The following is a 15,545-nucleotide window of genomic DNA, read 5'->3' as shown; positions in this document are numbered from 1 at the left end:
TATTCACAGGTGTCTAGAGTTCCTGCTTCAAAATGATGCCAATCCATCGATCCAAGACAAAGAAGGGTACAACACAGTGCACTATGCTGCTGCTTATGGCCATAGACAGTGTTTGGAATTGGTGAGTCAGCTCAATCAGTGCTAAGACTTCCATTTTTAGAAGATGTTCATGGGCATGTTATGAACTCTACAGAATTGTTATTGTTTGAGCACCATGGATGTTCATGATGCTGAAGAAATGTAGAGGAAGGTACACTACAGACAAATATTCAGAACCAGATGTAACTTGGCATTGTTATGGCCTTTTCAAGACAAATCCTTGATCCCTGCACAAAGCCAGAGTAAATGGCCCTCATGTGGGGGCAGAGAGGAGGCATTCTCCTCCCTTTCTCCCACCTCGTTTTCCAGGGGCATGGAGCACAAAGCTAGTTGTTATATCTTATCCATGAAGTCATGGGCATACTGGATGTGCCCCAGTCCCAGCTGTCCTTTTGCATTGCTATGAAAAGAGCCACTAAGGAGGACTGCAGGAGATACAGACTCGAAGCCTCTCTCCCCTGCACAGCGGAACCATAATGGGTTTATCTCTGATTAGAAATGTCCTTGCCTATAGGAATGGAGGCAGAGTTTGGGTCTTTGTGTTTAGGTGGTGTTGAACATGTGGTATGTGTTTGCTTTAAGGCTCCAATTCAACAAAGTACTTAAGCATTGCTTAGCTATAAAATATGTGATTAATCCAATCTCTGTTCAACAAAACACTTAAACACACAAGATCAATGGGACTTAAGCACATGTTACATGGTTCACTGGATCAGAGCCTAAGTGTTGCATGGCTTTGCTGAGTTTTGATTGCAGTCAAAACATTACTTACATGTGTTTTTTTACGTGGTTATTCATCATAGATAACACATTAACTGAATGATCTAATGAAGCTGAGTAATGGTAGCATGACACTCCTTAGTGTCAACTGCACAAAAGTACACCTCTACCCTGATATAACACGAATTCGGATATAACACGGTAAAGCAGTGCTCCGGGGGGGCGGGGCCGCGCACTCCGGCGGATCAAAGCAAGTTCGATATAACGCGGTTTCACCTATCACGTGGTGAGATTTTTTGGCTCCCGAGGACAGCGTTCTATCGGGGTAGAGGTGTACTTGTCAGCAAAAAAGCAGAGTTGCTAGAAAATTATATAGTGTGAATTCATAAAAAGCGATGACTTGTCAAAATGAATAGCATGTGATGCAGATTAGCTGAAGTGCTTGAAATTTGCAGCATGATGAAGACTTTATTAATATTGTTGGATGTTTTGCAGGCTCTAATCACACCAAAAATGGCTTAAAGTTGAGAAATGAAATTTTATATATACTCAGTCCCGTAAAATGGAGGCATCTGGTGCCTTTTTAGTACCTTTTTTTGCTTCCTTGGTTTGTTTAATAGGCCAAAGTATTTCTGTATTAAAAGGGATGACTGCACAATACACATGGACTACTTTTCATAATATGCATAGTAATAGTCACAGTTGCCATATGGGAAATTGTGTTGATGGTCTACATCAAAGTCACAAAAGCAAGGAAACTTTAAATTGAAATTTCCCTATGGCAGCGCTAAGTCCAAGTTTTAGGTGGAGCATTAAGCCTTACTAACTCTCCCCCTTAATTTGTGAGCATACATGTCCCCTCTTCCTAGTCACTGCTGCCAGGCTTCTCTTGTTTGGCGCCTCCTCCTAGCAATGTTCTCATGTGTCCTGTCCTGTTTGGGAGGCTGTTCTTGTGTGGATCTTTCATTTAGAAATGACACAGATGTGCAAGGAAAGCAAACATATTCTGCTCTGATCTCTCATTCTCCTTTGTCTGAGTTCTAGGGCTGCAATGGGTCAGATTCTGTGTTGTGCCTCCCAGAGGCAAGGGGGAGAAGACAAAGGGGGCTTTGCGCCACCTTTGCATCTTGCCCATCTTTGGCTGTTCCCCTGGCCAAAATGGACCCTGAAATAACTAAGACAGTCTGAAGGGTTGTAGCAGCCTCATTGGTGCTGTTTGTAGCGTAAGCCAGAGTGGCCATAACAGAGCAGTTCCATCCCCAGCACATCCACTATGCTGTGACTTGCAGAGGGGCCAGTGTAAAATCATCACTGCTGTCGTGTACCATGATTATTTTATGGAGATGTGGTAGAAGATTGTGTGTCTGCTAAGATATGAATCTATACAGTTCAGGTGAAAAGGAACAGCAGCAGTGTGTGTTGTGGGAGACCCTGGCACAGTTTGGTTATAATTTAGTGTGCCTTCAACAAGAGAGGTGTGTCTAGGATTTTGTCTGGAACCACAACCTTGATTTTAGCTATTGACTGCAGCAGATTGCCACGGTTTTTCTTAGTTAAACAAATCAGCCCTTAATTTTTATTCATTTCCATCCATGACTTTTTTTGTACTGCAATCCCCTCCTTTTCCATGTAACACAAGGAGGAAGAGTAAGTCGTCAAATTCTGATACCTGTTCTTCCATCCTCCATTTATTCATTTGAGAGAAAGAAAATACAAAATATTTTCTTCATCCCAGACTGAGATTTAGAATCATGCCCAATCTGACCATCTCCTCGACCATAAATAAGAATAGGGACGTGTAACAGGGTGGCTTGCCCCTTAATGGCTGGAGGGCCCGGGGCTAGCCAACCCTGATCATTAAAGGGGTGCTAATTCCCTATAAAGAGCAGCAGGTAGCTGCAGTGAGTGGGGGATGCTCAGAAAACAGAAGCCGGAGAAGTGGTAGCTGGCTTGAAGAAGCAGCTGCAGGAAGCAAGACTGGCTTCTGTGGACTATGGTCCTGGCCTGGGAAAGAAGGCAAGGAACTCCCCAACTACGGGAAAAGAGACACGTTGGGGTCAGAAGGACCAGTGCATGTCTCAGGACTAAATAAATTGGACACCAGGTGGGGAATATTTTATTTTTTCCTTTAAACTGTGTGGAGTTTAAGGAGCCCCATGAAGGAGAAAACAGGGATGGGCAGCTGCAGAGGCACCCCTGTCTGTGACGGGGAGCTCAGGAGGCAATAGTGGCCACACTGCTACAAATTAGTGCAGTCGCCAGGATCTCTGAACCCCTTCCTGTCAAGGAGGGAAGCAACAATGGTGTAGCGCTGGAGCGCAAGATGGAAGAAATACTGCAGTATCTGGTGTGACAACAGCAAATCCAGGTTGTCCTCTTGCAACTTCTGCAGGATCAGCAGACAACCAGATGTGCTGTGAGCAGCCCAGCAAAATCAACAGCACGTGATCAGCTGGAGAGGTATGCACTGGGCTTCTGTTTCTAGTGGGGGAAACGAGGACAGACAGTTTGAATCCCCAGGATGGCAACCTGATTCCAGAGGTGGTCTGGTCAGTATCAGAGCAATGCTGAAGGATGGGGGAAGAGGCAACCTAAATGCTATAAGTGTGGAAAGGCTGGGCACATTAGGTCTGCCCTTTGAAGAAGCAGTTGAGGAAAGCCCTGCGGAATAAGGAAGATAATCCTTGGCTAGACGGATCAAGGGTGAGAGTGTGCAGCAGATTCCCAACAGAGAGGCCTAAGGAGAAAAAAGCCAAGAAGCATTCTGTAGCATCAGAAGCCCATAGGATAGGGGAATGCTATAGTCTGCTGCCAGCTCCAGAGGGACAAATCATTTCCCTAACCAAGGTGCGGGAGATGACACTGTGTTGGAAGGATGAGCCGGAGAGGATCAGGTACCGAGTAAAAGAACTGAAGCACAGAATGAAGGAGGAGGCTAATGAGCTGAAAGTTCCCCTGAGTAAAGCAGGACGGCTGCAGGCTTGGGTCTAAGAAGTCAAGCAGCAGAAAACGTCAGCCAGGAGCGTGTATGAACAGTTCACATACCTGGAGGCTGCAGTAAGGGTGGATGCTGCAGTCACGGCAGAACTGGGTACCGCTGCCAAAAGGTGTGACACATTGCTGACAGGGGAGAAGAGTGAAAGGCTGATCTTTCTGACAGAGGAGTACCAGGAGAAAATGGCTGCATTGGAGGCGGCCAGGCAGGTGGCCCTGAGGGAAAGGGGTGATCTGGCTGAGGAGCATCAGACAACCCTAGAAGAAAGGGATCATCTGCTTATCATGGTTAGCGAACCGGACGGAGAATTGGAGAGTGCCCAGACCCTGCGGTCCCAAAGCCGAAAGCATCACTAAATGGAGGAAAATATAAATATATCCCCCCGGGGTAGCACTTGCCCTGGCGTGGGCAGTGTTCTTGGTGGGGGGAAGGAGATACAAAACAGGGTGATTTGACTCTTAATGTCTGGAGGGTTGGGCTACCCACCCTGTTACAGAACTCCTTAGTTAATGTTGCAGGAAGCATTCAATTCTAATTAACCCCAAGGTTGAATCTGTGGATTGATGCATAGGGTTGCTTGCTTCAAGCATTCTGCAATTCATCAGACTTTTCAAAGGTCTGATTATATTCTTGTTTTTCTGTTTTATGGAGGTTTCTGACCAAAACTGTATATAAAAAATCCTATTTCAAATAATTAGTCACTTCTTAATTAAAAGATATAAAGAGGAAGAGACAATATAAAATGGAGATAAATTAGTTAGGAGAACTGATCCATGTTTTCTTAAGCATCCCACTATTATCAGCATTATTTTAAAAAATTCCTTGGTTTCAGTTGGGGAAAGGATAATTGTCCATGGAATATGATGTTTTTTTGGCTTCTCTGTAATTCATTGTGGACCCTATCCTAGGAACAAAGAAGCCCCCTCAGCTCTCATTAAGATTAAATAATTAAGGTTAATTTCTGCTCACAATTATGCTTTTCTGTAAGGTTGAGGTTGCACATGTATAACTGAGGGCGAGATTCTATCCTCAAAGCATCAGTGATCTGTAGTGCCCTCAGAAACTCAGCCCCTCAGTATTCACATTGCAAACAGGAAGGTGATTTTAGAAAAATGTCCAACCTTACAATTAAAATGTGTGATGCACATATAATGCTGTGAGTGTATGCGTTTTATTCAGAAGTGTAAGCTTCTCCCAACGTAAAGCAGGGCTCTGGACACTGGAAAGTACATCTGGGTGGGGCAAAGACTGTGGGCATATTAAGGCATGACGATCTCCCTTCTTCCACCACAGGCCCCAAAGTAGGAGGTGCTAGCTGGAGAGGGGTGTGGCCTAGGCAGCTGGGAGATAGTCCCATGTCAGTCTAAACTGGTAGGGCTGCTAGTCAATCGTGACTTAACGTTGCCTCCCCCACAGTGGAACCTTGGAGTGAGGGTGGCATGGAAATGTTACCTGTTCATCCTTTGTGATGACATCCTGTGTGTAGTATCTTCTTCATCCTGTGTGTAGTATCTGCCTGCCCCAGGGCATGGAGTTGGAAATCCTACATCTTCCCACACCAGTTGGAGTGAACTGAGTGTTGTGTGTGAATGGGGGTAGTTAGGAGAGAAGGGGATTAATAGTGAAAAGACAAATCTTTTGACCCAGTCGGATAAAGCTTACATGGTCACCTGCTATCATAATATCTTGTTCTGAAATAGTGTTCAATCCAGAGGGCTTTTGTAGCTGATGACACTTATATCATCTGTGATGTTAATGGAATATCTGTACAGCAGCGAATGACATCATGCAGCTAAACAAATGGGGATGAGTGTGGATACCTGAATTCTATCTCCATCTGTAAGCAGCCATAAAAGACTGAATGGTAGGCACACATATTTGAGTAAATGTGTGTCAGTATCTCCCATCTGCTTTCTTTCTGCTAAAAATAACCTCTTTCCCTAAACATTTGTTTAAATCTGGACTGATTTCTTTAGTATTCAGGGAGGTCACTAGCTAATATTTTGGAGTCATGGTGAGATTAACATCACTGAGTTAATATTGGTGTTTTTAAAAAACCTGAATATTTCACTGAAATGGGCTATTAATGTAAAATCTGAATTGATGTGCAAAGTGTGAAAATTAAACTGTAATTTCACATTAAAGTGTTATCTGGAAAGCCATTTAAATCCTTTTGATTTTATGTAGGTTTAGAGCACGTAAAATAAATGTCCTTCTGCAGCAGTGAAATATTTTGATTGGCCACAAGAATTAATTATTCTTTTTTATTGTAATCTATTATCCCCTCTGTTCTGTCAGCAAATGAATTCTACCTTTTGGCTGAGGCAGAAAGTGAATTAATGCAACTGTAATACAGTTGAGGGTGGAATGAGAACATCATTGCACTGAAAATCACATCTAATAGAAGAGGCAGATCTCGATATGTCTCTTTCATTTAACTGAGGCAGTCTGTTGAAGTGTGAGAGAGAGCCCCTACGCTCAGAAAAACATCTTAAGAATGCAGAGGAAGTACAATGTAAACCTGGTATGTGAAGAAGCTAAAATCATTAACCCAGTAAATCTGTCATATGGTTAATGCTAATTTTATATATCCCTTATCAACAATCATCCATCCATCACAGCAGGGGGTAGAGGCTAATTATTAGTGATAAATTAACCTCATGTTTGGTTTGGATAAGCATTCAAAAGTTCCCTTTCCACATCTGGCCATGACTCAGATATTTGTACAGATGCAGCTGTTGGGCTTCCTTGTTGCCTGCGTCTCCACCTCTTTATTATGAGGACACGGTTCTACCTACTGTGGGCACACCTATGCTGTGACTGCTCTAAATGGAGGCAGTTACCACTCTGGTTCTTCAAGGGTCAAGATTTTAGATCCAATTCTGGAAAAATTAAGCATGAACTGAAAATGAAGCATATGCATAAGTGTATCCAGCATCGAGGCCTTTATCAGCACTTGGTTGGGATGACTAGAGTAACTTGCTCATGACTTTGATACCGGAGTTGTTAACTGTCATATCCTTGGGGGCAGCAGGTTTAGGAAGAAATCACTTGAGACCAGAGAACAGCAAGCTTACAAAGCAACCATTTATTTACAGACACTCACTGACCTGGCCAGCCAGTTGGAACTGGCTGGCTATCCCCTAATAATCTAACTCAGTTGCCGTAGGAACAAAAACCACGACAACCAGATACACAACATTAACCATCCCAGATTTAGTGTCAGAGACCAGGACGTGGGTGGTCATGTCTAGTGGTTAGAGCAGGAGTCAGCATTCAGGAATTGGAGCTCAGGGTCAGAGCTGGAGTCAGAGGCCGGATGCCAGAGCCAAGGGATTGTACCAGGGATGAGCTTGACCCTATTGGCATTACTACCTTGGTGGAGAAGAGGTGTACAGAAGGAAAAGTATCTTCATTCTGCACTTTACTTCGAGTGCAGGATATTTAAAAATTGGAGTCTGGCAGTCTCCAGGGCATCATTTTGGATAAAAGTGAGCATTGTGGAAGCAAGTGTAAACATCAGGAGCATATACAGGAGGTCTGTATGAGGCAAGCTCTGCTTCATTAATCCTCCTTTTAAAAGTGGCTTTTCATAAAAGAGGGGTTTCAGTGTCTCCCCTGGAAACTGTATTGTGAAGAGTACATTAAAGAATTGGATTCTGTGTGGAAAAGGCAAAAGGATGGCAGCACCTCAACTGGTGTAAATCATCCTAGTTCTATTGAAGTAACTTGAAATCATCTTTCACCCTTTAATAATGGGGCCCTTTATTTCTAACAATAAGAAATATCTACTGGTATAGCATAAGGTATTCTGACAAAAGAGCATATGCCTGGTTCAGGCTGCTGGAATGTGACCATAACTCTAACCAAGAGTAGTTCCAACTACCATCACCACACAAATATAGGCATAAAATGGAGGGAGAAAAATGTCCTTTACTACTAAGAGAGGGAGTGATCATAAACCAAGTGACAGTCATGCTGAGCCCTGTCTGGAGACATCAAAATTTCCAAGGAGGGGAAACGAAAATTCCTACAGCATTTTTTAAAAAACTATTATCATCCAAGTCAGCCCAAATTATTTAACCCGAAAGAATATAGGCAGTGATATTTATTTAATGTGAGTACCCAGAGTACCTACTAGCCATACATATACCCAGGCCAATAATGCCTGTATCTCTTTGTGGTCTGGAATGTATATGCACTGCTGAGTGCGTGGGTGGGTGGGTGGCTGTCAGATTCCTTGACCTTCCTGGTGACTCAAGGAGCAGCATGTCTACCTCTAAACTGTCTGATTGCTGTAACATTAGGACCTCACATTCACTGCTCTATTTCCTTCTTTGTTCCCTTTAATTCCCTTTTAGCTGTTTTAATTCCTTCGCTTTTGCCCCAAATCAAAGCTTGAAATTCAGAGGGAAAAAAATCACTTGTAACCATGTCATGTCATTTAAAAAAAAATCTGCCCAACTTTAATAACACAAATCAATGACAGAAGACTCCTATCCCCACAGCAGCAATATCCTGCTATCTCCTTTCTTCAGATGTACAGAGCTGTGGGATATGTGCCAAGGACTCTAATAAAATGTAGGAACAGCGTTAAATAGAATACGTAGAATTATTGCTGGATTAAAGATTGGTTGGTAAATCTATTTTTGTTAATGCATAGAACCTTACTGAAATTGAAACAGTGTAACAGTGTTTTACTGCGTAACTTGAGTTCATTATGGTAGGAAAATTACAGCATAACACATATAATTGCATCTCTGCAGTTGTTTTAAAGAAGTATAATGAAGATAAAATTATGATCTCTATTCTAGCCCTCCTGAAGGCAACTTGCAGATGAGCATTCGTTCTTCACATGTATTTAACAAAGAGAAAGCTAGGTTTTTAGGAAGGCAATGTTGTAAAACTACATGGTTTTAACATTAACTTAAACTGACGTTCCATGCAGGACACAAGGTTCAAAGCTGTACATTTTAGAGCACAGGAAACTTTTGTGGCTCATTGTGCTTTTTTTATTAAACTTAAACCTCAACCACTTTCACCTTCTTTTTTTGTGGAACAAAACTGGGAAATACACTAGAGTCACTTCACTGTCCTAATGTGTAATTTAATTAATAACTTTATTAAACAATATCTAAAATGGAGTAATATGAATTGTTCTTCTCTGACTGGACTCAAATTGCAATTGCAATAGCTATTCAACGTCATTCAGGCTTCCTAGTGGCACCACCAGTTAGCAATGTCTCCTGCATCACCATATTGATAATTAATCTTTTAGTGGAACAGGAAGGATTCTAGTGTGACTTTGCTTAGAGTGGAGTCTACAGAGAATCTATTAGCGCATGGCTGTGTGTTGGAGAGAGTCATGGAACTCCCATTAGCACGAATGGCAATTATGTGTATAAATCTCATGCGAGAATCAAAATGTGTCCTTAAATAGCACATCGGCAACATAATTATCACCTAAACAACAAGGAGTCTGGTGGCACCTTAAAGACTAACAGATTTATTTGGGCATAAGCTTTCGTGGGTAGAAACCACACTTCTTCGGCACCTGTAACACAGCCATTAAAATGATTTCTTATTGCTAGTTTTAGGTCAAGTCCAAATTCCATCCAATGGTAAACAAACATCCTTATTTCTGTGACTGAGTCGATGAAATAATTGGGTTGCTGACAGAGTTTTCTAGCTTCTTAACAAAGTTTTTTTTAATAGTTTGCTTACTCTCTGTGTTCATTGATATTATAAAAACAATTAAGTTTTTTTTTTTTACTAGCATAAAAAAGCACTTTTTATAATTTTAAGCATATATCTCTAGCAGTACCCATTGAACAAACAGGTTACTGATAGATCTGTATTCCATAGTATTTCCCCCCTACTTTTCTATTTTTTTTCCAGTAAAGAAAATGTTTGACTCCACATAGTACATATTCAGGGGCCCAGTCTTTCAGTAGCGAGTTGTCCCGTTTGCTTTAGAAGTGCTACATATATAAGTAGAGACCTGCATGATCAAGACCTTTAGATCAGAGACCTATTTCATGCAAAAAATTTCAAGAAATATTTGTAATGCAGTTTATTGTAAAGCAAAGAACTAAAAAAGAAACATCTGTAATGCACCAAAATGTTTTCATATTCTGTGTTTTAATTATACTAATTACCATTTTTAATCAGATTGGAAACAAAACTCCATTGGATATAGTAAGTAAATGAAAAAAATAATTGCATGTTGTGTATTTTGATTTTCATTTAAAATTCTTACTGCTACACACTTTCTTGTATTCACTCTGTTATGAACTCAACAGAACAATCACAATTTCTTAGCCAGCATGCTATGTATGTCAAATAAATGCATGTGTGTCATTTTTATTTAAATCAAGCCTTCTGATTGCTGCTTCTTAAAAACTAGATTTCAAGCTTCCACTTGAAAATATTTTGCTTTTCTTCAATCAGTGTGATTTTCTAGGTCCAGTGGATCAGTCACATGTATCTGATTGGTATGTCACTTTCTGTATATAAATTAATGCTGCTTTTGGTAATGTGAAGCAAAATCTACAGTTTCTAGGTTTTTTGGTTTTATTTAAATTATAGAGACATTTCAGAAGTGCGTCTGAATCTATGGGCATGGCTAGACTTGCAGATGTGGAGCGCTTTGAGTTAAACCAGACTTTTTAGAGCGCAGTAGGGAAAGCGCTGCAATCTGTCCACACTGACAGCTGCAAGCGCACTGGCGTGGCCACATTAGCAGCTCTTGCAACAGCTACAGAGAGCAGTGCATTGTGGTAGCTATCTCAGCATGCAAGTGGCTGCAACATGCTTTTCAAATGAGGGGGGTGGGATGGAGTATGACAGGGAGTGTGTTGTGTGTATGTGGGGGGAGAGAGAGTGGGTTTTTGTGTGGGCTGAGAGCATGTCAGCATGCTGTCTTGTAAGTTCAGACAGCAACAGACCCCCCTCTCCCTTCCCCGCCTCTCTCTCTCTCACACACAGCATTCTACAGTAATGGTTGCTTTGTTTCGGAGCAGATAAGCATGTCGGCTGTCAGAAACGGAGCTTTCAAAGGGCATATCAGCATGTCTGGAGTGATTCCAAAACAATGACAAGAGTGGCCACTTGATTTAAGGGGATTATGGGATGTTTCCAGAGGCTAATGCAACACCTCGTTCACACTGACGCCTGGGCGTTTCAGCCAATGCGACCAAGTGTTAATCTTCTCGCCAAAGTGGAGTACCAGGAGCGCTCTAGCCCTGGAGTCAGAGTGCTCTACGTGCCTTGCCAGTGTGGACAGGTAGTGAGATAGGGCACCCGGGGCTGCTTTAATCTGCTCTAACATGCAAGTGTAGCCAAGCCCTATGGGACTCTAAGGCCTGGTCTGCACTAGGGAATTAGGTCGGTATAACTATGTCACCCAAGCAACACAGTTAAACTGACCTAACGCCCAGTGTAGACAGCGCTAGGTCAAGGGATGAATTCTCTGATCAACCACTTCGGGGAGGTGGCTTTCACCTACGGGAGAACCCTTTCCATCTGTGTAAGTAGTGTCTTCACTGAAGCGCTACAGCGGTGTAGCTGTGCTGCTGTAGTGCTTTAAGTGTAGACAAGCCCTAAGTAATTTACACAGAGAGTGCACAAAAGAAAGGAGCATAGCTGGAAAATCAGCTGACCAGGAGTATGTACAAAAGGTGCAGATTTAAATTAGCTCCAACTCTATTTCAATTTACACCTTCTTCAAGACTCTTGACCTCTATAGGCCTTGTCTGCATTAGAAAAATTGCACTGGTTAATCTGTGAATCAAAACTGAAATCAATCTAACTGAACTGGTGTAAATCTGAATTGTACAGGCACCTAAATTTATTTAGTCTTTAAATTGCATTAGATTAATTCAGTAAATTACTGAGCTAAATTACTAACATGAGCTAAATTGATTTATAAAGGGTTAATCTTGTTTAAGATCCTGATTTCATTAAAGTACTTAACCAAGGGCTTGTTTCCTGAATTGAGGTTCACACCAGTTTGACTTGATCGAGTTAAACCTATGCAGCTTTTCTAGTATAGATACCCTTACTCCTACTTACTGATGTGTAATTTGTATCACTTTATACATCAGCTTTGAATGTAGCTCTTTAATTTAGAATGAACTCTGAAGCTAAAACATGTCCTCCCTTTGATGTAGAATGGTACAGAGCTATATTTAAACACAGCTTTAGCTAATATGTTTTTCCTGCAGTGTAGACAGTGCTTGAGTCTTCATATTGCAATGGAGAAGGGGAGTTCAGTCTCAAACCTACATGTCAGTCTAATATTTATGCTCCGTTTTGAAAGTGGCATTTTGAAATGGTAACTAGTTGCTTGTTCTGGATGACCTCATGTATTAGAAGTTATATCTGTACATAATTTTTTTAATGCAAAAGTGCACTGTTCTAATATTTCTGTTGTCTTAATTGCCTTCTGATTAGCTCTGTGTGAGTGTGAAAATTTCCATATACTATTTGCTTGACACCCTTTCAACATAAATACCACCGCTAGATTATCACATTATACCCATCTAACCTAAAGGTCTGCTATTTTATGTGATTAATATTAATCATACTAATTGAAAAAGTTCATTAACGTGTTTAAAATATTCATGTTTGAATATAACTCTGAATATCTATATAAAAGTTGTATTACAGTATAGAGTGGAGTACTTATCAATGGAAAGTCTGTCATTAACTTCAGTGGGAGCTGGATCAGACCTTTAATTAACACAGTTACCAGCAATACGCACAATACAGTGCATCAAAACTTTTGAACTTGTCAGATCTTGTTTGCAACCATGTATTTCTATCTATTGTATGATTTAACATAGCACCCCTCACTGTGATATGTATGGACTGAAATTGCTTCTAACTTCTTCCTTTAAGCAGCCTGATTTAAACATTTTATGAGTGACTAAACTGTTCATCTGCCATTCTGTCTAACGATAATTATAAATTTCAGAAATGCCAAGTAGAGCTTTTTCTTATTTTTACCAGAGCTAATTCCTAGAACATACTATATAGTCTCTAAGAAGAAGCATATAAACCATCCTGTATCATTGAGTGATATATCAGAACCAGAAAAACTTTGACAATAATTGATCATAATTCATTATTATAACCGGAGGATTAAAACAGGCAGCAAATCCTCTTGATGTCAATAAATACCCCTACTGTAAAAAACAGTGCAAGAACTATAAGTGTTACTAATCATGGCACAGAGTTGAGAGAGACAGGATACAGTTTATAATAACAGCTTCACAGGGTAATTAACGAGCAGTAACATAACTAAGTCATTGCCAAAGAGTTTGCTTACATTGTACCAGCTTTGTGAAACTAGCATCATGCTACTAAAAAGCCCTGCAGGGACGTGGGTTCAGAAGAGGTTGGCTGTGTGAAGGAAAATGAAGCCTTTTCTCCAACTCTTCATACATAAACTGAACATTTTTAAAGGTGCTTGTGTCAAGTGAGGAAATGTGGAAAGTAGAAAGCATGGGTATCCTATCCCTAATCTTTTAAAAAGTGTCACTCACCACTTTTACTTAAAATGTCCCTTTATGATGTTAAGGGTATGTCTATACTTACGCGGTAGTTCGACGGCTGGCTATCGAACTTCCGGGTTCGATTTATCGCGTCTGGTCTGGACGCGATAAATCGATCCCGGCAGTGCTCGCTGTCGACTGCGGTACTCCAGCTCGGCGAGAGGAGTACCGCGGAGTCGACGGGGGAGCCTGCCTGCCGCGTGTGGACCGCGTCTGAACCGCGGTAAGTTCGAACTAAGGTATGTCGACTTCAGCTACGTTATTCACGTAGCTGAAGTTGCGTACCTTAGTTCGAATTGGGGGGTTAGTGTAGACCAGGCCTTAGTTATTGACACCGGCTTAAATGCCATAGAAGCCTACTTAGTAAGCAGGCTAGATTACTAAAAGGACTAGATTGCTCAGGGGATTAGAAATGGGATATGAGAAGCCTTTCACAGTCAGGTATTGGTTTTAGTCCAGTTCAGTAGTGACCAAAAGTTGCTAACATCTGATGGTTATTGGATGGTTTTGTGTGAAATACATTCATCTATGTCCTGTTTTCAGTGGACAAGTGTTCACATCACAAAAAAACAGCCACCACCAAACTTTGCAAGTTCTGTTGGTTAAGAGCATTTTGGTCTCCAGGGCTGTCAGTCTGTCACCTTTCATGAGCACTAAATTCACATACGTTTAAAAAATACCTAATTGTATATAATTTCTGCACAAGTGTAATGTGAGATGAATGCATTATGGAGTTAGAACTATAAATGCACTCCATATAGACCCATTACTTTACATTTACCTGTTCTTATGACAAATGTGGCAATAACAGGAGTGTTGACAACTTCTTTTGAAGGATGGGATGGAGCTAGAGATAAAATAATAGCTGTTGAATATCGCTTTAATGAGTAGTCTTGCACCATAACTAAATTTATTCACTTTTATTAAAGTGAGATAAATGAACTTATGTTCCAAACTTCGTTTCCTTTATTTATTAATTGAATCCCAAAATGTGTGTTTGGGGAGCAGGTCTTAAGTCGTCATGCCACCTCCTCTCCTCCCCCCCCCCGCCAGTTGTCTAGGCGCATGAACAATTGTAATTTATTATGAACAAATTGTAAAGTCATGGAAATACTGACAAAACCTTAACTGCAGAGACATTTTGCACAGTGACATGGATCTGGCCATTTTTGTCTGTTTTGTGGGTGTAATGTTTAATTCTATAGAATCCATGTGGAAATTTAGCCTTAATTAGTATGAAGAATTACACGTAGCAAAATGCACTCAAAAATCATTACTTGTATCTCTTTGAACTTCTTAAGCTTATTTTCTTTTATAAATTTCTTGTCTTGTATTTTTGGCTGTGTACCTGAGAGCCCCGAGAGTTACCAGGTTTACCATCAAATTTGTGTTTATGCTTGACTTTATGATGGATAAATTTAGCATTTTGAGGAGTAAGCTCTTTAAGATTAGTCTGCAGAATCTAAGATGCTTTAATTCGGAGACACTAAAATTCCTTTTGTGAGAGCTCTCCAATCCTGCAGTTTCTTCATCTAGAGCCTTAATTCTGGCAACTTGCAAATTATTTTTGCTCTGTTCTAAAGACAATTATCTGTCTTGCTTAAAGACTTCTAGAGCCTCCTAACAGATAAAGGGAGATGTTTCCATGTTAAGGTTCTGATCCCAAAATGTAGTGGTTTGATGTTCAATAAATGGAAGGAATTTAATTAAAAAGGGATAAGTGTTGAGCAGACAGGGGAGCCGGTTTAGTGGTCACTTTTATTTTTAGAGGTTTAATTACCCACTGGAGAAAATAGGAATTCAAATTAATCATCTGTACAAGAGCATGCCTCATGGAACTGAGGACTACTGGCCAAATATTTAGATTAAAATGGTGCTGAATACTAATGTGTATATATATTGGCTGCTCACTGTGAAATTTCTCCAAAGAAAATAGATATATCAAAAAGGCACCTTAAAAATGCATATTATTAAATAAAGATTTTTTCATAAATGGTTAAATAACTTTATAAAGAGAGAGGAAAACAAAGTAGGAATTAGAGATGAGCCCAAACTGGAACACTAAACCCAACACCCATCCCCACACCACCCAATATTCTGAAAGATCAGAGTTGGATTTGATTCCAGATTCAAATTGCATGACTGAGGCCTGTATCTGCAAGGAATATATTTTG

The 15,545-nt window shown here is 40.7% G+C and overlaps 1 protein-coding gene across 7 annotated transcripts in view; it reads left to right on the top strand.

Moving 5' to 3' along the window:
• The window catches only part of ANKRD44 (ankyrin repeat domain 44), a 208,912-nt gene that overhangs the window by 155,190 nt on the left and 38,177 nt on the right, over nucleotides 1–15,545 (top strand). For 4 of the 7 annotated variants that reach the window (XM_024195305.3, XM_029910557.1, XM_024195304.3 and 1 more), the window contains exon 16: nucleotides 10–121. In XM_024195305.3, the coding sequence (XP_024051073.1) occupies nucleotides 10–121 (112 nt within the window). Of the gene's footprint in view, nucleotides 1–9; nucleotides 122–9,985; nucleotides 10,013–15,545 lie in introns of all 7 variants that reach the window. The other 3 variants (XM_024195302.3, XM_024195303.3, XM_024195300.3) reach the window with 1 other exon arrangement.

This window comes from Terrapene carolina, unplaced genomic scaffold (genome assembly GCF_002925995.2).
Source record: "Terrapene carolina triunguis isolate 2854851 unplaced genomic scaffold, T_m_triunguis-2.0 Scaffold62, whole genome shotgun sequence".
In the NCBI taxonomy this organism is placed as follows: Eukaryota; Metazoa; Chordata; order Testudines; family Emydidae; genus Terrapene; species Terrapene triunguis.
This window is presented reverse-complemented; position numbering and strand designations above follow the sequence as displayed.